Source organism: Copadichromis virginalis, linkage group LG9 (genome assembly GCF_057382275.1).
Source record: "Copadichromis virginalis isolate Kocher_CV1m ecotype Utaka linkage group LG9, C_Virginalis_male_GT1.1, whole genome shotgun sequence".
Classification (NCBI taxonomy): Eukaryota; Metazoa; Chordata; class Actinopteri; order Cichliformes; family Cichlidae; genus Copadichromis; species Copadichromis virginalis.
In genome coordinates, this window is record NC_140626.1 from 33,359,036 (window position 1) to 33,380,584 (window position 21,549).

The following is a 21,549-nucleotide window of genomic DNA, read 5'->3' on the forward strand; positions in this document are numbered from 1 at the left end:
GATGACCTGGATGACTGAGAACCTTCACAGACAATAAACATTAAATAAATGTAAACTATTAAAATATGGGTTATTTTAAAAATGCATCCTACAAGGTGTTTGGTGACTGCCATGCTCCAATCTCATGTTTAAAACTAGTATTAATGGACGAAGTTTAAAGTTTATGTTTGACTGGATTTCACTCAATGTTTGTATCTCTGTCACTGCAGGACCAACATGGAGCGAGAAGTCAGCGATCTCAGGAGACCAACACACCTCACAGAAGAAAGGGAGAGAAAACATACAGCTGTGATGAGTGTGGGATGACTTTTACTCGGAAGTATTTTCTAGAAAGACATGAAGTCATCCACACGGGAGAGAGACCGTTCAGATGTGACTTGTGTGGGAATTCTTTTACCCAGCCTGGAAACTTAAAAGCACACCAGGTCATTCACAGTGGAGTTAAAGCGTACAGCTGTGATGAATGTGGAAAGGGTTTCACCAGGAAAGAAGGCTTGGTAAGGCATAAGCTCATCCACAGAGGAGTTAAACCTTACAGCTGTGATCAGTGTAGCAGAGCTTTTACTCAAAGTAGTAGCTTAAGGAAACATCAGGTTTCCCACTCTGGTATTAAGGCTTACAGCTGTGACATCTGTGAAAAAACTTTCAGCCACATAGAAAATCGAAATAAACACCAGCGTATTCACACCGGACAGGATGTTTATTGCTGTGAACAGTGCGGCAAACTGTTTGTAAGATACAAACAATTACAAATCCACAGGTTTACCCACACCGAGGAGAGACCTTATAAATGTGACCTGTGTGAAAAGACTTTTAAAGCACAGAGTTCTGTAAAAGTCCACCAACAGATTCACACTAGACAGAAACTCTACAAGTGCAGTTACTGTGAGGTATGTATTATAATGTTTTTCTTGTAATTTTAGCCTTTTTGGATCAACACTCCTCATGAAAGTGCATGTGAGCAATTAGTTCAATTTCAGTTATGACTTTTAACTTGAGTTTGTTATACTTTTGTAATGCCAAAGTTTATACTACACTGCAGAAGTCTCATGTCTCCCCTTAATTTCTTTATAGTTTGCTTCAAAGAAAACTTTCTTGTAGGTTGTTTTGTTTTGGGTTTTTTTTTGTCTCGAGCAATAGCTCGCCAGCTTTCCGAAGGTCTGTAGTTTTCCTTTGGACACTGGCTGCTTTTACACTCTGTTTCAGTCTGGTCACTGTACCCTGACCATTTTTACTGGATTTATTTTATTATTATCATCATTATCATTTTATTATTACTATTTAAGCTACATTACACTGACCTCCAGATTACTGAATCATCAGAAAGGCACCTAACTCACCAGTGTCGTCTAGACATAACAGGCGTCTTGGCAAAGAACCACATTTACATTCTGTCTTCATACATTTTGTTACTACCAGCCTTAAACAAGTCTTTATTATTATTTATTTAGTTGTATCTGTGAAACATACCAACAACATCACAGCATATCTCTGTGTTTTATATTTGAGCTGTGTTTATCTTAGAAAATAATCTCTTCTTCCTCTCATGTCCTCTTTCTTACATTGTTCTCCATGTCACAGTAAAATGACCCCACAAAATAATTTTTCTTTGGTTACTGTAAATGTTACCTTTGAAATTATCTGCCATTTTTTTAAAGGACCCACTGTCTTTTAAAAACTCATCCAGGTTATTCTTACGCCACTCAGTGAAGTAGCACAAATGCAGTTTCACATCAGAACCATGCACACAGATCATGTGATGTCTTGGCTGTCTGTGTGACATCATCTAAAAAACAGTAAACAGCTCATAAAAACTGAAGTCAAATGATAGTGTTTTGCATTCAACTACCAATCATATTTAATTAACTGAACATATTTTAACTCCTGATGAGGACCTCTATAAAAGCAGAGTTTCACAGTTTGCTGATCTGGAGCATTCAGGTGTGTGTTCTGATTTTAGAGAAAGAACTGTTGCCAGTAAGGTCAGACTGTGCAACGTGCTGAGAAACCGCATGTGGGATTAAAACAGATTTGGTTTCATGTGATTATCTTCTATTATTAAAACTTAAAAAAGGGATTAAATTAAAAAAAATAGACTCACCCCATGCACTTTCAGGGATTGTTTGAGGGTACAGTTTTGCATGACTTCATTTTTTTTAAAGTAAAGGTATAAAAGATATCTGGTACTTTGATGGGTTAACTTTTTTCAGATATAATAAAATGTAATTCGATGTTGGCAGAGATGCTCTTTATTTCAAGCCTGGTTCAGGATTAAAATGTTGAAGGAATTCCCTGACTTACACTGTCTTTGTTTAGAAGCAGAGCAGCACAGATGGATCCAGTTCTCAACCCTGTCATCACTGTGGTGGTGGGAAACCGTTTCGTTGTGACCTGTGTGGAAAAACTTTCAACTGGCAAACAAACCTAATGATGCACCATCGGCGACATACTGGACACAAATTGCATTATTGCGAAGAATGCGGGAAAGGCTTCCCCACACCAGATAAACTAAAACGTCATGAACTCATCCACAGTGGGGTTAAAGAGCACCTCTGTGACCAGTGTGGGTCATCCTTCACCACTGCAGATCAGCTTAAAGTGCATAAACGTGTCCACACAGGAGAGAAACCATACAAGTGCCGACACTGTAACAAAAGGTTTTCCCGGTCAGATAAACGTAACCGTCATGAACGTACGCACGCCAACAAGAACTGCAGCAGGAATCCCAGTTTGTAGTCCAAATGTAGTCCACTCTGGAAATAAACTGTTGCACCAAAAAGTTGATTCTGTTCATCTAGACGCAGCGTTTTCAGTAGGAGGCGCGTTTTATCACTCATCCGTCATGTCCTCTTCAGTCTAGGATGGCTGCAGGTTTCCCAAGCCTTAAAAAGGCAGTTGTGTAATGACTCTAATTTGCACCAGGACCTGACAGTAAGCTGTGGAAACAGTTTCATGATCATTAATATGCAAATTGTTATGACAGTTGTTCAGTCTGTAGCAGCTGACTGGTGAACTGGCATTTATTTGCATCATAGCTGGAGTGGTTAGCTGGTTCCAGTTTGACTTGGGGACCACAACTTTGGCCTTAAACATAAACTTTGAATAAGGAGAGCTTCCTGTATTTTAGTGTATTTAGCACTCTTAGCTAATTATAGGCCAATCTCCAACCTTCCTTTCATATCAAAAATCCTTGAAAGAGTAGCTGTCAAACAGCTAACAGATCATCTGCAGAGGCTTATTTGAAGAGTTTCAGTCAGGTTTCAGAGCTCATCACAGCACAGAAACAGCTTTAGTGAAGGTTACAAATGATCATCTTATGGCCTCTGACAGTGGACTCATCTCTGTGCTTGTCCTGCTAGACCTCAGTGCAGCGTTCGATACTGTCGACCATAATATCCTATTAGAGCGATTAGAACATGCTGTAGGTATTACAGGTACATAGCATACATTTTCACTGCTATGCAGTTGACACCCAGCTCTATCTGTCCATGAAGCCAGATAACACACACCAATTAGTTAAACTGCAGGAATGTCCTAAAGACATAAAGACCTGGATGGCCGCTAACTTTCTGCTTCCTAATTCAGATCAAACTGAGGTTATTGTACTCGGCCCTGAAAATCTTAGAAATATGGCATCTAACCGGATTCTTACTCTGGATGGCATTACCTTGGCCACCAGTAACGCTGTGAGGAACCTTGGAGTCATTTTTGACCAAGACATGTCCTTCAACGCACATATTAAACAAATATGTAAGACTGCTTTCTTCCATTTGTGCAATATCTCTAAAGTTAGAAATATCCTGTCTCAGAGTGACACTGAAAAACTAGTTCATGCATTTATTACTTCCAGGCTGGACGACTGTAATTCATTATTATCAGGATGTCCAAAAAACTCCCTGAAAAGCCTTCAGCTAATCCAAAATGCTGCAGCAAGAGTCCTGACAGGGACTAGAAAGAGAGAGCAGATTTCTTCTGTATTTGTGTCTTTGAAGGTTCTCCTGTTTTGGCTTCCCTTCATTGGCTTCCTGTTAAATCCAGAATTCAAAATCCTGCTCCTCACATACAAGGTCTTAAATAATCAGGCCCCATCTTATCTTAATGACCTTGTAGTACCATATCACCCTATTAGAGCACTTCGCTCTCGCTCTGCAGGCCTACTTGTTGTTCCTAGAGTATTTAAAAGTAGAATGGGAGGGAGAGCCTTCAGTTTTCAGGCCCCTCTTCTGTGGAACCAGCTTCCAGTTTGGATTCAGGAGACAGACACTATCTCTACTTTCAAGATTAGGCTTCAAACTTTCCTTTTTGCTAAAGCATATAGTTAGGGCTGGACCAGGTGACCCTGAATCCTCCCTTAGTTATGCTGCAATAGACGTAGGCTGCCGGGGATTCCCATGATTAGGGATGGGTATCGTTTAGGTTTTATCCGATACCGGTGCCAAATCGGTACTTTTAAAACGGTGCCGGTGCTCAAACCGGTGCTTAAAGAATGGAGAACACAAAATTGGTCCAAAAACCTCTCATGTTCAGCTGTTTTTTGTAAAAATATAACAATGTTAGCCTTTTCTGCAGCTATGGGGCATATATGGTATCACTCTTGGCTGGAAGCAGTGCTTAAACAACGGAAAAAACACAAACTTTGTCCAAAAACCTCTCATGTTTAACTGTTTTCCACTTTTTCTTTGGTCATTTTAGCCTTTTTAGCCAGGGTGAAGGGAGTATCTGCCATCAAACAAGAAGACAGCCGCATGTAGCTATGATGATGTTTGCTAGTTCACCTTACATGCATTAATGTAATAACGTGGTTAGCCTACTCAACGTAAATTAGCTACTCACGCAGAGAAGAACGGCTGCTGCCACCATCATCCGTCATCATTTCTGCTACACTGGCAGGGCTAGGGGCCAGGACTCTCCTCTTCGTGTTTTTGGGGGATGTTGCATAACAGGCAACCCACCCGCAGTAGATGTGCTCGGTATGAGGTCTCGCAGCAAGCTATCAAATACGGCGCATTTCTGGGCTTTTAAAAAAAACGCTATGCGTCGCCAGGTGTTTCATCGGATTTGAGGTGTTACCTCCTTTGACAGTATCACAGTATCAGCTTAAAGCACTTGTTGCTGCTGAGTTTGCATATTTTGCTATGAAGTACAGCCAGACTTTTGACCGCTTCGCCTTGGACATTTTTAATCTGTAGCTCTGCTCTAACAGAACGTACGTACCTGGCCCCGCCTACAATCCTCGGAAACGTAAAATGATTGGCTAGAATCTAAAGTGTATCACAGCTCAGGAAAAAAAAAAGCACCGAAATAAAGCACCGAAATGTGCACTGCTTTTCGGTCTGGTTACTACCGTTTATGTCAGAACCGGTGCCATCATGGCACCGGACACCGGTACCCATCCCTACCCATGATGCATTGAGTTTTTCCTTTCCAGTCACCTTTCTCACTCACTATGTATTAATAGACCTCTCTGCATTGAATCATATCTGTTATTAATCTCTGTCTCTCTTCCACGGCATGTCTTTATCCTGTCTTCCTTCTCTCACCCCAACCGGTTGCAGCAGATGGCCCCGCCCCTCCCTGAGCCTGGTTCTGCCGGAGGTTTCTTCCTGTTAAAAGGGAGTTTTTCCTTCCCACTGTCGCCAAAGTGCTTGCTCATAGGGGGTCATATGATTGTTGGGTTTTCTCTGTATCTATTATTGTGCGATCTACTGTACAATATAAAGCACCTTGAGGCGGCTTTTGTTGTGATTTGGCGCTATATAAATAAAATTGAATTGAATTGAACTTAATTAAGCAGTGTCTGTGGGATGGGAAAAGGGCAAGAATCAAGCTAAGTAAATTATATGCTTAAATTATATGAGAGAAGGGAGAAGGGTGGTTTAAGTTTACCCGATCCAAGATTATATTCAGTCTCATTCGAGATGGCAAAATTGGTTATTTACTGGGGAATAAATCAAGCTGGACAGGAATGGCTAAGTATAGAGTCTGAGATTTATACTCCTTTTGATCCAAAAGGTATGTTGTCTCAAAGCTGCACTTCACTGAACCCAATTTTGTTTCATTCTAGCCAGGTTTGGCTCAATATACATAGAATTCTTAAAATATCACCTCATGTGCAGTTTTACTCATCTCTTTAGAACAATCCAGCTATTCATATAGGAAAAAAACGTGTTTTGGAAATTGTGGCAGTCTCATGGCATAATTGTTATTAGCGACTTATCTAAAGATGGAAAATTTATGTCCTATAGAGACCTTGTTCAAACATACAAATTGGAAGGGAAGGAAAATTTCTGGAGATATTTGCAAATTAGACATTGTGTGACATCGAAGTTCAGAAGGGGACATGAAAATCTTGTTCTAAATTTTATAAATATGCCTCAGGAGCACCACACAGCAACGTGTTTTTATAGGCTGGTAAACGATAATAGAAGTGGGGAATGTTCGAACATTAAAACTTTGTGGCAGAAAGATTTAAATGCACCAATTCCAAACGAAAAATGGATGGGCATTTTGGCGGGAAATAGGCTTTATGTTAAGGAGGCGACGAGCAAATGCATACATTATTAAATTCTGCATAGATATTATCATACTCCAACAAGATTACATCGTATGAAGCTTATGCCTGACTATCTCTGTTGGAAATGTACAATTGAGGCGGGGACTTTCCTACATTGTTTTTGGGAATGTTCCTTTATAGCTCCTTTTTGGAAGGAAGTCATCACACTCTTAGAAGGTTGTTCAGGATCAGAAGTGCCCTTGACTCCTGAATTGTGCTTGTTAGGAGACCGTTCTCATATTCCAAGAACTCTCAATAATATTTTTACGGTTGTTATGGTTGGACTGGTAACTGCATCGAGGATTATCCTTAGGCACTGGAAGACTGCAGTATGTCCTGAACTGAGACTGCTTCCTATGAGTCCATGCTGAATAAACTTAAAAATGACACAGAAGTCAAAGATGAACATTGGGACTACTTTTGGAGCTATTTGAAGCAAACAGGATTTTGACCGTATTATTGTAATTTGAAGGACTATTAACTGTGACCACCGGTCCAAATGTTACCTAACGGTCAATTTTATTTGCCCATTTCTGTGTTTCTTCTCTTGGAACCCATTGTTAGTTACTCTTTTCTTTCTTTTAGACTTGTAAGGGCAGAGGTGTACAACAGCAGTTTTCTTGTGGGTGTTTTTTTCTGTTTTTTGGGGGGGTTTTCCCCCTCTTATACAGGTTTAAGTATATGTTGCAAAATCAATAAAAAACTTAAATGCTAAAAGAGTGAAGTGAGAAATGGAAACATGTTTACAGTCAAAGTGACTGTTTTCAGTGGCACTGATGGAGGTTTATCAGACGGGGACACCTGGCTGTTCTCCACTCACACAGCATTCCTGCAGCTTATTAGAAGCTCTGACATTAAATTTGACAAATAAATAAATAAGCATTAAAAAGATGAATTTTCATTCAAAAAAACAAAGAATGTCTGTGTTAATGTTTTAAATGACCACAAGGGTGTACAACATAGCCAAACTTTCCCATCCCACTCAGCAATATCTGCCGTTTGATTATCGGTGCTTAATAAAGTCAACCACTGAGCACGCTCAAAGAAAGGTGAGGCATCTCACTCTTCTTTTGCACAAACAGGTGAGGACTGTTGACTTGACTCAGACATGTGATCAGAGGAATGGTTACCAGACTATAAAAAGAGAGGAAGAGATCCTACTTCATTTTATAATGTAATTGTTGAAAACGTGTCACCAGGAAATTTCCCACAGTAGTCAAATATCCAGCCAAGAGTTAGTGATGGCTACCAAAAACATCTGGTCGAAGTGCAACTTGCTAACAGACATTAAATCAAATACTAGATATATGTGTATATCTGAGGCCATACGCATACTTTTGAATCTGTGTCAACTAGAGGAAATACAAAATACATGGATTCTTGTTTGTTCATTAAAGATATCTGCTGTACAGTCCATTCTACAAAAAGAACAGTTAAAGAAGTCAGAGCCCAAAACTACCATGAAACTCGTGCTCATGATGAGTGGATGTGAACTTCTGATCACAACTGTGAATTCAGAATCGGCTTTTCACATGAACAACCAGAGTGCTCATTAGGAGTATATTTTCGTGTTGTCTGGCTGCTCAATATGATGAAGGAAACTGGCTGCAGCTGTTTAAGCAGAGACAGATGTGGAGCGGTGTTATATAAAGTTTGCCTTTGTTCTCCTCACGTGAAACCCACATGCCTGTAAACAGCATCTCAAACTGACTGTATTGTTGATTCAAGGATACAATAAACTCACATTACAAAACATTTATAGATTCATTTGTTCATCCACAGCAGCTGGAAGCTTATTGTAACCCTGATAAAGACTTTTCTGCTCCAACTTCTCCCAGCATGCTGAGCTAATGGTTAGTTGGTGTTTTTCTCCAAACACTCTCTCACTCTTCTCTCAACGTGTTCACAATAAACTGTGAACAGACACCGAGGAGAGCAGCAGAAGACCTCATTCAGGAGCTAAACTCAACATGAACTGAACTCACAGTAAAGTTAGCTCGGTGCTTACCTTTAGATGAGCCCACAAACCGAGAGAAACTCCGCGATGAAGCTGCAACTCTTTCCAAACACAGGAAACAGATCAGGGAGCAGAGACCCACGTGGTTCATGGTAGAAAATCGCAGTTAATCACCTGGGAAGAAGCAAAGATGTCAAAGTGGCGCTTTATATTGTAAGGTAAACCCTGCAATAACACAGGAGTTAGGAAATGAAAAGTCAGTGCTCAGAGAGTCAGACCGATTAATAATGTTAAGCTGCTGTGTGAAAACTACAAAGTTCTGAAGATGGACTACAAAGCGTACATCCCAGGTAGAAAATCAAGTTTGAATTAGATCCTGTTGCTATGCTCTTCTGCGTGCAAAAAACACCCAAGTTTAAGCAGTTTATATCCGGGATGTGAGAACTCTGCAGAGATATTTCCTGACCTTGTACCTGTACAGGTAGATCAGCACTGTTGATCCTCTCTCCTGTCCTGCATCGTGGCTGATGTGCACGGGACAGACTGGGTTCTCCGAAAGTCCACTGTACAGGTCATATAAGAGTGGAGAACCACCGGGTGAGCTGTCACCTCATTAATGAGGCTGTCATTTGAACAGAACAGCTATGAAGTGAGATTAAATGTTTGTGAGAAGCTGCTCATTCTGCAATGCAGGAACAGAACTAAACCGAAATACAGTGAACATTAACCTCCTACCTAGGCCCTCCTGTCCACATATGTGGACATCAAATTTTGGGTCAAAATACTAAATTTTGCTCTACAAGGGCCTGATATCCACTTACGAGGACATACTGCCACTGTTTTTATCAAAAAATTTTAATGAATATCCTCATATGTGGCTCTGATTTTTCTTAGAAACAAAAATCAGGTAAAAAAAAAAAGTCAATCTGGTGATTCTTTGTTTTTACATTCATCGGGTTCCAATCAGCCCCAATATTAAAGAGAAATCAAAAATGCATGCCATTGAAGAGTTCGGGTCTTAGGAGGTTAAACTTAATTTGATTATTTAAATATAGTTTTTTTATGAGCATTGATCTTTAGAAAAAAAATATTAGTGTAACACTAAAGTTGTTCTGCGTGAAAGGATTCGTGTCTCCAGCTGGAATCAAACGTTCCACTCGTGCAAAACACTGCTTACTGAAGAGTGTCAGAGCAGACAGAGGCACATTCATGGGTTTAAGGTGTTTATTGTCATTCCAGCACATGCATTTACATCGAGTGAGCTCTGCACTCAACTTCCACATAGAGTATTTACAGTATAAGAAGAAGCATGTTTACAGTGTAGGAAGAACAGTCGGTGTGCGTGTCTGCTGTGGCGGGGACACTGCTGCCAACGACGCTCTGGGAAGCCTTCACCGCCCTCAGTGGAGCCCTCTTCTCTGCCATAGAGCACTTAATAACAATAACAATACAGAGGAAATATCCTTAGTTTTAGTATTAGTTAGTTTGGTGAACATGAGGCATTCGTGGACATCTTCACTGAGACCCACAAGCAACAGAAATAGAATAAAGTACAGACAGTAGTGTCTGGATGCATGCTCAATCATTGAGTATATTCTGTTCTTCTGGATATGCCGTTTTCAGCTGAAATTTAATTTAAGATTCAGGGTTCAGAGCTAGCTCATCAGATCCAAGTGTGACATCAGCTGACACTCTTTACAGGAGACTCCATCTGAACTCTGTGGAGCCTGATCTCAAGGTTTTTAAGTCCAACCCTGAAACCAGAAGAGGATCTTTCTGTCTCTTCAGAGTCATTGTGATCCAGTGATTTCAGTTCTGCAAGATCATGCTGATAAACCATGTAGTTGTCTTCCTCATGTGCACGTTCGTGAATGTTACGATTACTTGAGTGTGAGAAGCTTTTGTTACAGTGGCTGCATTTGTATGGTTTCTCTCCTGTGTGGACGCGTTTATGCACTTTAAGGTCACCTGTAGTGATGAAGGATGACCCACACTGGTCACAAACGTGCTCTCTCACACCATTGTGGAAGAGTTCATGTTGCTTTAATGCACTTGGAGTGGGGAAGCCTTTCCCACACTGTTTGCAGTAGTTCAGTCTTTGTCCAGTGTGTCTACGCTGATGCCATATCAGGCCTTTTTTCTTCTTGTAAGCTTTTCCACAAAGGTCACAACAAAACGGTTTCACAGCACCACAGTGACAACAGGGCTGAGAACTGGATCCATCTGTGTCGCTCTGCCTCTAAACAAAGACACAAAGACAGTGTAAGTCAGGGAATCCCTCAACATTTGTATCCTGAACGTCGCCTAAAATGAAAAGCATCTCTGTCCCACAACACTGTAACAACACTAATTTAATACTATATAGGGAGTGCAGAATTATTAGGCAAATGAGTATTTTGTCCACATCATCCTCTTCATGCATGTTGTCTAACTCCAAGCTGTATAGGCTCGAAAGCCTACTACCAATTAAGCATATTAGGTGATGTGCATCTCTGTAATGAGAAGGGGTGTGGTCTAATGACATCAACACCCTATATCAGGTGTGCATAATTATTAGGCAACTTCCTTTCCTTTGGCAAAATGGGTCAAAAGAAGGACTTGACAGGCTCAGAAAAGTCAAAAATAGTGAGATATCTTGCAGAGGGATGCAGCAGTCTCAAAATTGCAAAGCTTCTTAGGCGTGATCATCGAACAATCAAGCGTTTCATTCAAAATAGTCAACAGGGTCGCAAGAAGCGTGTGGAAAAACCAAGGAGCAAAATAACTGCCCATGAACTGAGAAAAGTCAAGCGTGCAGCTGCCAAGATGCCACTTGCCACCAGTTTGGCCATATTTCAGAGCTGCAACATCACTGGAGTGCCCAAAAGCACAAGGTGTGCAATACTCAGAGACATGGCCAAGGTAAGAAAGGCTGAAAGACGACCACCACTGAACAAGACACACAAGCTGAAACGTCAAGACTGGGCCAAGAAATATCTCAAGACTGGTTTTTCTAAGGTTTTATGGACTGATGAAATGAGAGTGAGTCTTGATGGGCCAGATGGATGGGCCCGTGGCTGGATTGGTAAAGGGCAGAGAGCTCCAGTCCCACTCAGACGCCAGCAAGGTGGAGGTGGAGTACTGGTTTGGGCTGGTATCATCAAAGATGAGCTTGTGGGGCCTTTTCGGGTTGAGGATGGAGTCAAGCTCAACTCCCAGTCCTACTGCCAGTTTCTGGAAGACACCTTCTTCAAGCAGTGGTACAGGAAGAAGTCTGCATCCTTCAAGAAAAACATGATTTTCATGCAGGACAATGCTCCATCACACGCGTCCAAGTACTCCACAGCGTGGCTGGCAAGAAAGGGTATAAAAGAAGAAAACTAATGACATGGCCTCCTTGTTCACCTGATCTGAACCCCATTGAGAACCTGTGGTCCATCATCAAATGTGAGATTTACAAGGAGGGAAAACAGTACACCTCTCTGAACAGTGTCTGGGAGGGTGTGGTTGCTGCTGCACGCAATGTTGATGGTGAACAGATCAAAACACTGACAGAATCCATGGATGGCAGGCTTTTGAGTGTCCTTGCAAAGAAAGGTGGCTATATTGGTCGCTGATTTGTTTTTGTTTTGTTTTTGAATGTCAGAAATGTATATTTGTGAATGTGGAGATGTTATATTGGTTTCACTGGTAAAAATAAATTATTGAAATCAGAATCAGAATCAGAATCAGAATACTTTATTGATCCCTGGGGGAAATTATTTAAAATTATTATTTAAATGGGTATATATTTGTTTTTTGTTAAGTTGCCTAATAATTATGCACAGTAATAGTCACCTGCACACACAGATATCCCCCTAAAATAGCTAAAACTAAAAACAAACTAAAAACTACTTCCACAAACATTCAGCTTTGATATTAATGAGTTTTTTGGGTTCATTGAGAACATGGTTGTTGTTCAATAATAACATTATTCCTCAAAAATACAACTTGCCTAATAATTCTGCACTCCCTGTAGTACCTGCACATAATATTACAATAATACCACAACACTACTACAGTACCACTGTACCGTACTACCACCAAATATCACTGCAACACAGTACTAATGTAATTTACAGTCCTGCCACGCCAGTGCTTCAATACTAGGAACAGTATCTCTCCTTCTGTGTCTCTCTTGTCTGCTCCAACTCAAGCTAGGCCTGTAATTTTAGAAAGATTTTTACCTGTGTCCTTACCTGAGCTGGTCAAGTTGGTTAATTCAATGAAAGCATCCTCCTGCTCTCTTGATATTTTACCTGGATCTTTGTTTAAAAATGTCTTTCAGTCTATTGGTCCCTGTGTGCTCACAATTATTAATACCTCACTGGTTTCTGGTCAGGTCCCTGTTTACTGTAAGAATGCTGTTATTCACCCACTGTTAAAAAAAAACCTAAGCTTGATGCTTCTCTTCTCAGTAGCTACAGACCGATTTCAAAATTACCGTTCATTTCTAAGATTTTAGAAAAGGTTGTGGCTAAGCAGCTTATAGCTGTTCTAGATGAATACAGCATTCTGGATAAATTCAAATCTGGCTTTCGTAGAGCTCACTCTACTGAAACTACACTTCTTAGAGTCTCCAACGACATTTTAATGAGATGTGATGCAGGAGAATGCTCCGTTCTGTTGATGTTGGACCTGACCTCCGCCTTTGATACTGTGGACCATCATATTCTGCTAGATAGGCTGAGAGACTGGGTGGGTATATCAGGGGCTGCTTTGGACTGGTTTGAATCCTATTTGCATGAACGATCCTTTTCTGTGGCTACCTCTAAGTACAGTTCCTCTTCTACTTTTCTTGCCTATGGTGTGCCACAAGGTTCAGTTTTGGGGCCTTTATTGTTCTTACTGTATTTACTTCCTCTTCAACACTTTTGAGCACTTTTAAGGACATTTCGTATCACTGCTATGCAGATGATATTCAGGTATATATCTCCTTTAAGCCCCATGATGTTTCCAAGCTACAGATTTTGCACAAGTGCATAGACTCCATTAGATGTTGGATGGCTGGAAACTTTCTTCAACTAAATGAGGAGAAGACTGAAGTTCTTGTTTGTGCTCCTAAAACTTTTGTACCTAGTGTTATGGAAAACTTGGGTCCACTTGCTACATTTGCAAAACCGTCTACCAGGAGCCTTGGTGTTAGTATTGACTCAGCTCTGACTTTGGATGCCCATGTAAAATCTTTGGTTCGCTCCTGTTTTTATCATTTGAGAAACATTGCTAAGCTGAGTCCCATTGTATCACGCTCCGAATTAGAAATTGTCATTCATGCATTTGTTTCATCTCGTCTGGACTACTGTAATTCTTTGTTTACTTGTTTATGTAAAGCCTCTTTGGATCGTCTGCAAGTTGTTCAGAATGCTGCTGCAAAGCTTCTGACCAAGTCCTCCAAGTTTTCCCATGTCACACCCCTGCTGATTCAGCTGCACTGGCTCCCCGTTAAATTCAGGATCCAGTTTAAGGTTTTGACCTTGACTTTCAGGGCCCTGCATGGACAAGCACCAACATATATAAGTGAACTTTTGCATCCATACATTCCCAGCAGGTCCCTGAGGTCATGTGACCAGGGCTTGCTTGCTGTCCAGCACACGAGGCTGAAAACAAAAGGCGACAAAGCTTTTGGAACTGTGGCCCCCAGATTGTGGAACTCTCTCCCTTTGAGCCTGAGATCTGTGGACTCAGTGGTCGCTTTTAAAAAAACAGCTAAAAACCCATCTTTTTAAACTTGCTTTTAGTTGATTTTTATTTTTAGGTTTTAGCTTCTGTGAAGCACTTTGTGATTTTTATCTTGAAAGGTGCTATATAAATAAAGTTTTTACTTACTTACTACCACCAAAATACTTGAAGTCCAATCAGTTACTACAATAGTAATACAATAGTATAATACTAATAATCCAACAATACTGATGAATATCAATCTAATACAACTACAATATTACACTAACACTAACATATTAGTCCAAATACTTTAACAGTTCTGATATTACACTGCAAATCATACAATCATACAATCCTATCAGCAGCGCTTTATCTAAAATAACACTGTGGCCTAAACTTTATTTCATGATACTTAAATAATGTGTATTGCATATACACCTGAGCAGAAATAATAATACTGAAACCAACACAACCTTAAATACTGCAATATCAACTTTAGCACTACGAATGAGCGACCATTGATTTCTATAATGACTGTGAAAACAACAATGTCCGAATTGCCCAGTGCTGCATTTACATGCATTACATAATACAGTTTACTGAGCGGTCGTCCAAACAACCAGCCTAAAACAACAAGATTAAAAAAACCCAACAACTTACGTCACAGTAACTGCACTTGTACAGTCTCTTTCTGGTGTGACTCTTCTGGTGCACTTTCAGGGAATTTGGAGCTTTGTAAGCCTTATCACACAGCTCACATTTATAAGGTCTCTCCTCAGTGTGGGTAAGTTTGTGGATTTGTAAGTTGCTGTATGTAACAAAGCGTTTGCCACACAGATCACAGCAGCACACATCCTGCCCGGTGTGAATGCGCAGATGTTTATTTCGGCTCCCCAGATGACTAAACGTTTTTCCACAAACGTCACAGCTGTATAGCTTTATTCCAGAGTGGGTAATTTGATGAATCCATAAATTTTTCCTGCAAGTAAAAGCTCTGCCACACTGATCACAGCTGTATGGTTTAAGTCCGCTGTGGATGAGCTTGTGATTTTCCAAGCCTTCTTTGCGGGTGAAACACTTCCCACACTGATCACAGCTGAATGGTTTAGCTCCGGTGTGGAAGACTTCGTGTCGTTTTAGGCTCTTCATCTCAGTGAAAGACTTTCCACACAAGTCACACCTGAATGGTTTCACTCCACTGTGGATGACTTTGTGATTTTTTAAATGTCCAGCTTGAGTATAAGACTTTCCACACAAGTCACACTTGAATGGTTTCACTCCACTGTGGATGACTTGATGACTTTTTAAATGTCCAGATCGAGTATAAGACCTTCCACACACGTCGCACCTGTATGGTTTAATGCTGTGGATGAATTTATGCATGCTCAAGCTGCTTTTCTGGTTGAAACTCTTCCCACACTGATCACAGCTGTATGGTTTAATGTCACTGTGGAAGACAAGGTGTCTTTTTAGGCTACTCATGTGTATGAAAGACTTCCCACAGTCATCACAGCTGTATTTTCTCTCTCCCTTTCTTCTGTGAGGTTTGTCGGCCTCCTGAGAGCGCTGACTTCCTGATCCATGTTGGTCCTGCAGTGACAAGAGATTCAAAATGAGGTAATGAGTGAAACGCAATTATGGAACATCCATCCATCCGCCAATTATCAACAACAGGGTTGTGGTGGAGAATTAAGGGTTATATTGTGGAAACGCCACTAATCTACTGCAGGGCTAACACATACAAACAGACAACCTTTCATGCTGACGGCCAGTTAAAGGTCACTGATTCAACCTAAGATAACCTTCTGACTGTTTCTAATAATAGATCCTTGTACACCTGATGCTGAAACAAGAATGTGCATTTGGCAGCAATGCTAATTACAATATGGGCAATGAGTACCGACTGCCGTCACCACTCGGTACCAGACTTATTAGTCACTTAATCTTAGGGCTGCTCGATTATGGCAAAAATGATAATCACGATTATTTTCACTGAAATTGAGATCTCGATTATTTGACGATATTTATTTAACAATAACAATGTATTGAATAATGACTTTAAAGATTGTCAAAACATAATATAAAATAGTGCAAATACTGATAACAGTGCAAATGTTTGCAATATAAGAAATCAATGAAAAATGTAAACATCTATGTTTAGTGAACTTTGCAGTGTTGCTCTGTGGTACAGCTACGACACCGTAGCAAAGTTTACACACTGTGTCTACTTGACCCACGTCTGACTCCACCTACCCATAATGTTTCCACACCACTGAAGTTTTTGACCTCTCTTTTCAACCAACGGCAGTCACTCTCCTCTCCAAATAACTTCTGCTTAGCTTTCCGAGCTTCCCTCGGGTCCTCTTAATCAGCGGCCCCCCACCCCCGGGCCTCGGACCGGTACCGGTCTGTGAGTCGTTTGGTACCGGGCCGCGAGAGTTGAGGCTCAGGTGTGAAATGTATGGTTTTCAGGGTTTTTATCGGTTTTCAGCGTTATTTTGTTATCGATTTTATCGTTTACTCTGTTTTCCTGGGTCTGTTCACGTGTGTTATGAATAAATCTTCTTTTTTCGGTACCGGTACTAGTTTTATTTTGTTGTATTTATCCGCGACACCTTAAAGGCCGGTCCATGAAAATATTGTCGGGCATAAACCGGTCCGTGGCGCAAAAAAGGTTGGAGACCGCTGCTCTTAATTGTTGTGACACGTGTTCGAAATGCAGAGAGGTGCGCTTGATTTGCCACACGGAGCAGCGCGACAGTAAAGCACGAGGGAGGGGCTAATAATCGGCTCAGTTCGTAAGCCCAGATCGTAATCGAGATTAAAATTCGATTAATTGAGCAGCCCTACTTAATCTAATCTGTTTAATCTAAGTCTCATCCTTTTTTTAACACTATCAGAATGAGATCACAGATACAAGCGGCAGAAATGAGTTTTATCCAGAAGGTGGGTGTGAGTTCAGTGATCCAGGAGCAGTTCAGAGTAGAGCCGTGACTCCTCCACATTGAAAGGTGTTCCAGCTGGGCACATCTGGGAGGAGGCCACCTACTGGCCAACCTGGGAATGGTTCCATGTTTGAATCGATAAGCTGGAGGAGTATTAATCGTTTTGTTATTTTAGATTTTAATTTTTATCAAAGTGGTCATCATAAACTTTGAAACCAGGTCCATCATTCATAACGTGTGGCACAATGCGCTGTACTTTTCAGTCTCAGTTTATTCATTTTTCGGATATTAGTTTGTCGTGTTTTAGTGATACGTGAACATCTTTGGCAGTAATGTGTTTTCACATCATATCTAACATCGGTATGTCGTTGTCTGTCTGGAGTATAATGTGTAATAGTCATAATGAATGATGCGAGGTGCGGCACAGTTAAACTGCTGGATTTATTGTTGAAGAATGTGATCGATGGCTTGTCATTAGTTTTTGACTTTAAACTTTTTTAAATTTAACTTAATATCTAAATGTTTCTTAGTTTTAGATTAGTCAGTCTAATATTTTTTCCTTGTTTAGTCGACTAAGAAATGACTCTACTGGACTGTCCCTAGTAATAAGGGATGAGAATTTCAGGGAAAAATATTGCTCTGATCTAACTGGGAACTATTCTAATGTTCTTCAATCATCCTCCAGCTGAACTTTATCTCAAATGACAATGCATAGTTGTAGCAGACTTGTGACCGCCTAGCTTTCCTCACTGGAGTCTGCATTGGACCACTTTTCTGTTATGTTTTAATTTACGTTTTAAGGACATGGCTTTCAGATATTGCACAAAATGCTCAAGATCACAATAAAACTACAAGAATGTCTGGGTGCTTGGAAGCAAAATATGAAGAAATGAGGCTGTAGACTTGCGCACAGTACTGTGATATACTGAGATATTTTTCTCACGTTTTGTGTCGAGCTCATTGTTTCCTCTGTAGCGACTGAGTTCAGTCCTAACGGCTAAAAATGTTCCTCGGCTTCTCCGTCAGACTCTTCTCCTGCTGGGACACAAAAACAGAACTTTAAGGATTAGGACATCATTTTGATCCCTGACAAAAAGAAGCAGAGAAAATAAAAATTATCTTCTAAATAGAAAACATTAAAAGGAGTGATTTGTTCCAGCAGCTGCAGGATGGTTTCTACAGGATGAAGAACAACAGTCACTGCAGGAATCAACATCTGCACATTGATTTTCTGTTAGAGGAACAAAGTGAATGCAGACACACACAGACTCTCTCCAAACCTTTAGAACAAAAGCTGTCCAACTTTGTCACAAAGTTACTCCATTTTGACCCCACCCTCATCATCACTGGACTCAAATAGGAAGAAGCATTTATGTCTGAATGCTATTTGTTCATTACAGCTCATTAGAATACCACCTTCTCCTCTAAGCTGACCATCAATCAACTCTATACTGACCAGCAACTGGATGCTTCACTTTCTGACTAACAGACCCCAAAGTGCAGGGCTGGGGAACCAACACCCTCCACCTTCAGCCTGAGCACAGGTGTGCCTCGGTTTTTAAAATGATTGTATTCCACCACGGTTACAGAGGGGAAAAGGGCACAGAAGTGTGTTTCTGTACCACTGTTACGTATTCTATTTTGTCTCGTCTCTCCTGCCGCTTGTGCTCGGTTGCTGCGTTGTGCCAAAAAATGATCGTCTGCCAAACTCTGATTTCCGGTATTTGCCAAAAACTGATTGCTTGTATTTAAACTGCTATCAATAACTACTTATGTGTGTTATGTGACATATGTGAAACATATGCTAAATGTATCCCTCATAAATGATATGCAAGTACAACAACAAAGAGTTATAAAGATACTTGAAAAACAGGTCATTTTAAAAATTTATATAGAACCCCTTTGTAAACCCTGTTCACTGAAGTCTATTTAACAACATAGGTAAAGATATTGCACATAAAAACACACAGAAACATTGGAAATCGCTTTTTGGCACTACAGTAGTGTAACCAAGCTCCTCTTAAACCTCCAGCTGGTCTGTGCAGATAGCAGGCCCCGGGTTCTGTCTCTTTAGGTGCGGAGCTGACCATCGTCAAATGATAAACGCGTGTGTGGGAAGAACAAGAATACTGGGAAGAACCGACCAGTTTATGGACACTGGCTAATTTCTAAACAGGCATCTGCGCGGACACCTACATCGGGCTGTAGCTTTGCGGCTCGAAAGAGACTTTTCTGAGAAAAACAGCGCGACGGCGGACTGTTGTGTGGCGTTAAAAACGAAAAGCAAAGAAATGCATTTTAAAGACGAAATATTCGGTGTTTTCTTTAATTATTATTTGTATTGTTCTGCTTTGTGGGCACCTCCCACACGTCAGTCTGACCATCAGCAGATAATGCAGAACAGCGGCAGCACCGAGGAGAGCAGCAGAAGACCTCTTCAGGAGCTAAACTCGGGATTAACTGAGCTCAGGCTAAATTTAGGTCGGTGCTTACCTTTAGATGAGCCACAAAACGAGAGAAAACTCCTGCTGGATGAAGCCGGACCGCTCGTTCCTCCTGTTTTCTGGCGTTGACAAATATCAATAGGTGGTTTACCGCCACCTGCTGGTGTGGAGGAACTGAAATACGACTCCATATTGAACGTCGATTTTGAATAAGTTTGCTTCCTCCAGCGTCAGAAAATGCTCGGTGGATTCACAGCATGGATCACAGTTTGCTGCCGAGCTTCTCTGTTATGATCGGTGACTTGTTTAATCAGTGTGTCTACTCACGAGACTCAGCTCTCATGTTTTCCTGTGAATCCTGCAAAAACAACTTCTTCCCCTCGCTGTTTCCCTTCAGTTTCTGCATCATTAAGCTCTGGATTTCTAAACCCTGACACCGGAGATCATTTGTGGCCTTTTCTCTGCTACAATAAATGATCCTCCGATTTGATTCACTGGACTCTTTCATGCATTTGTATAACTGTTTGCAAACAGACACGCTATCCTTGGTCTTCTTGTCAGTAAAGCCTGCTGTGATGTCAGAGAGGATCCATGGCTGTATTGATGTTGTTCTCTCTGATTCAGTTTCATAGACATAGACAAACTTCATTTTCTTTTTCAGCAGATGGACCCAAACTGTCAAGGCTCAGAAATGTTGAAGGCAATAAACCTCAGTCCTTCACAGATATGTCTGTCTTCTGATGACATCAGGATTAGAGCCTGATTTGGTCACACTGATCACAGATAACAGAAACAGTGACATCTCTCCAAGAACCAGACTAAGCTCACACACTGAATGATTTGAAAAACAAAGCATCACAAAACTAGACTACCTGCACATAACGGAGCATGAATGCTGCCCAGACATTTCTATCTTGGACTGAACCGATCTCAGATTTTGGCCCTAACTGTGGACCGCTATGACAGGTGGTGTAGTACTGATTTACATTAAAGATTCTCCTCTGGCTTCCTTCACTGCAGTGTGTCTGCCAAAAATATTGAATATATTTTTATTGATCAGTCCTGGAGGCAATGAACACTTTGCTATTTATTGTACCTCTTCTACAGACAGAGATGTCCCGGTTGCCAAGTTAAAATCCTTATTAGCCAGTTCTGGCGTGACGTTAGATCAGCTCTATAAAAACTAATAAAAGCTGGATGTATTTTGTGTTTGGTTTCCCTCAATCATTACTAGAGACAAAGAAATGGTAAATGGCCTGTATTTATATAGCGCTTTACTAGTCCCTAAGGACCCCAAAGCGCTTTACATATCCAGTCATCCACCCATTCACGCACACATTCACACACTGGTGATGGCAGCTACATTGTAGCCACAGCCACCCTGGGGCGCACTGACAGAGGTGAGGCTGCCGGACACTGGCGCCACCGGGCCCTCTGACCACCACCAGCAGGCAACGGGTGAAGTGTCTTGCCCAAGGACACAACGACCGAGACTGTCCAAGCCGGGGCTCGAACCGGCAACCTTCCGATTACAAGGCGAACTCCCAACTCTTGAGCCACAATCGCCCTCTGAAGCTGATAAAAGCTCAGTTTTTTTTTCTCACGCGCATCTAAACAACATGTATTGAGCAGGACTGGGGACAGACTGATGAGAGGTGCCGACCTGTGAGTGGACCATCAGCTTAGATTAAATTGAGCCATAAATCCATCCATATTACTGTACTGTGTTTTCATAAAAAGGTTAGATGACACCAAATTATTGTTTTTCAAATATCAGGTTCTTAAAATGATTTCTTAATGTGAAGCAGTGATCAGCAATGCATTCAGTCCGGCAGTTTTGTAGTGTCCTCTCCTCTTGCAGTTCCTCTACCGTCCAGCAAGTGGCAGTGTGGCCCCATGGAAGGAATATCAAGCTCATTTATTAACTCTCCTCCTCTGTTGTTTCTTTTAACAAACTCCAGAAGAGAAAGT

General features: G+C 41.0%; 2 protein-coding genes across 5 annotated transcripts in view; one reads left to right on the plus strand and one right to left on the minus strand.

Annotated features, from left to right (window-relative positions):
- LOC146702337 (uncharacterized) overlaps window positions 1-8,310 on the plus strand; it is a 58,105-nt gene extending 49,795 nt beyond the window's left edge. For all 3 annotated transcript variants that reach the window (XM_085468800.1, XM_085468801.1, XM_085468798.1), the window contains 2 exons: window positions 210-890; window positions 2,317-8,310. In XM_085468800.1, the coding sequence (XP_085324926.1) occupies window positions 210-890; window positions 2,317-2,736 (1,101 nt within the window). In that variant the 3' untranslated portion in view covers window positions 2,737-8,310. The remainder of the gene's footprint in view (window positions 1-209; window positions 891-2,316) is intronic.
- A 1,412-nt stretch (window positions 8,311-9,722) lies between these two features.
- Window positions 9,723-19,761, minus strand: LOC146702340 (uncharacterized). 2 transcript variants are annotated; one of them, XM_085468817.1, is made up of 4 exons: window positions 19,628-19,761; window positions 18,078-18,169; window positions 14,850-15,779; window positions 9,723-10,749 (listed from the first exon to the last, which is right to left on the minus strand). In XM_085468817.1, the coding sequence occupies exons 2-4, from the start codon at window positions 18,093-18,095 to the stop codon at window positions 10,192-10,194; spliced, it is 1,506 nt and encodes a 501-aa protein (XP_085324943.1). In that variant the 5' UTR covers window positions 18,096-18,169; window positions 19,628-19,761; the 3' UTR covers window positions 9,723-10,191. The 2 variants fall into 2 exon arrangements, with proteins under 2 accessions (XP_085324943.1, XP_085324942.1); XM_085468816.1 differs by having other exon boundaries at window positions 18,078-18,172.
- Between the last annotated feature and the right edge of the window lie 1,788 nt (window positions 19,762-21,549).

Coding starts and splice junctions, on each gene's coding strand:
- LOC146702340 (XM_085468817.1), bottom strand. Junction 10,750..14,849: donor ACAAGTGCAGTTACTGTGAC/GTAAGTTGTTGG, acceptor GTCTTTGTTTAG/AGGCAGAGCGACACAGATGG.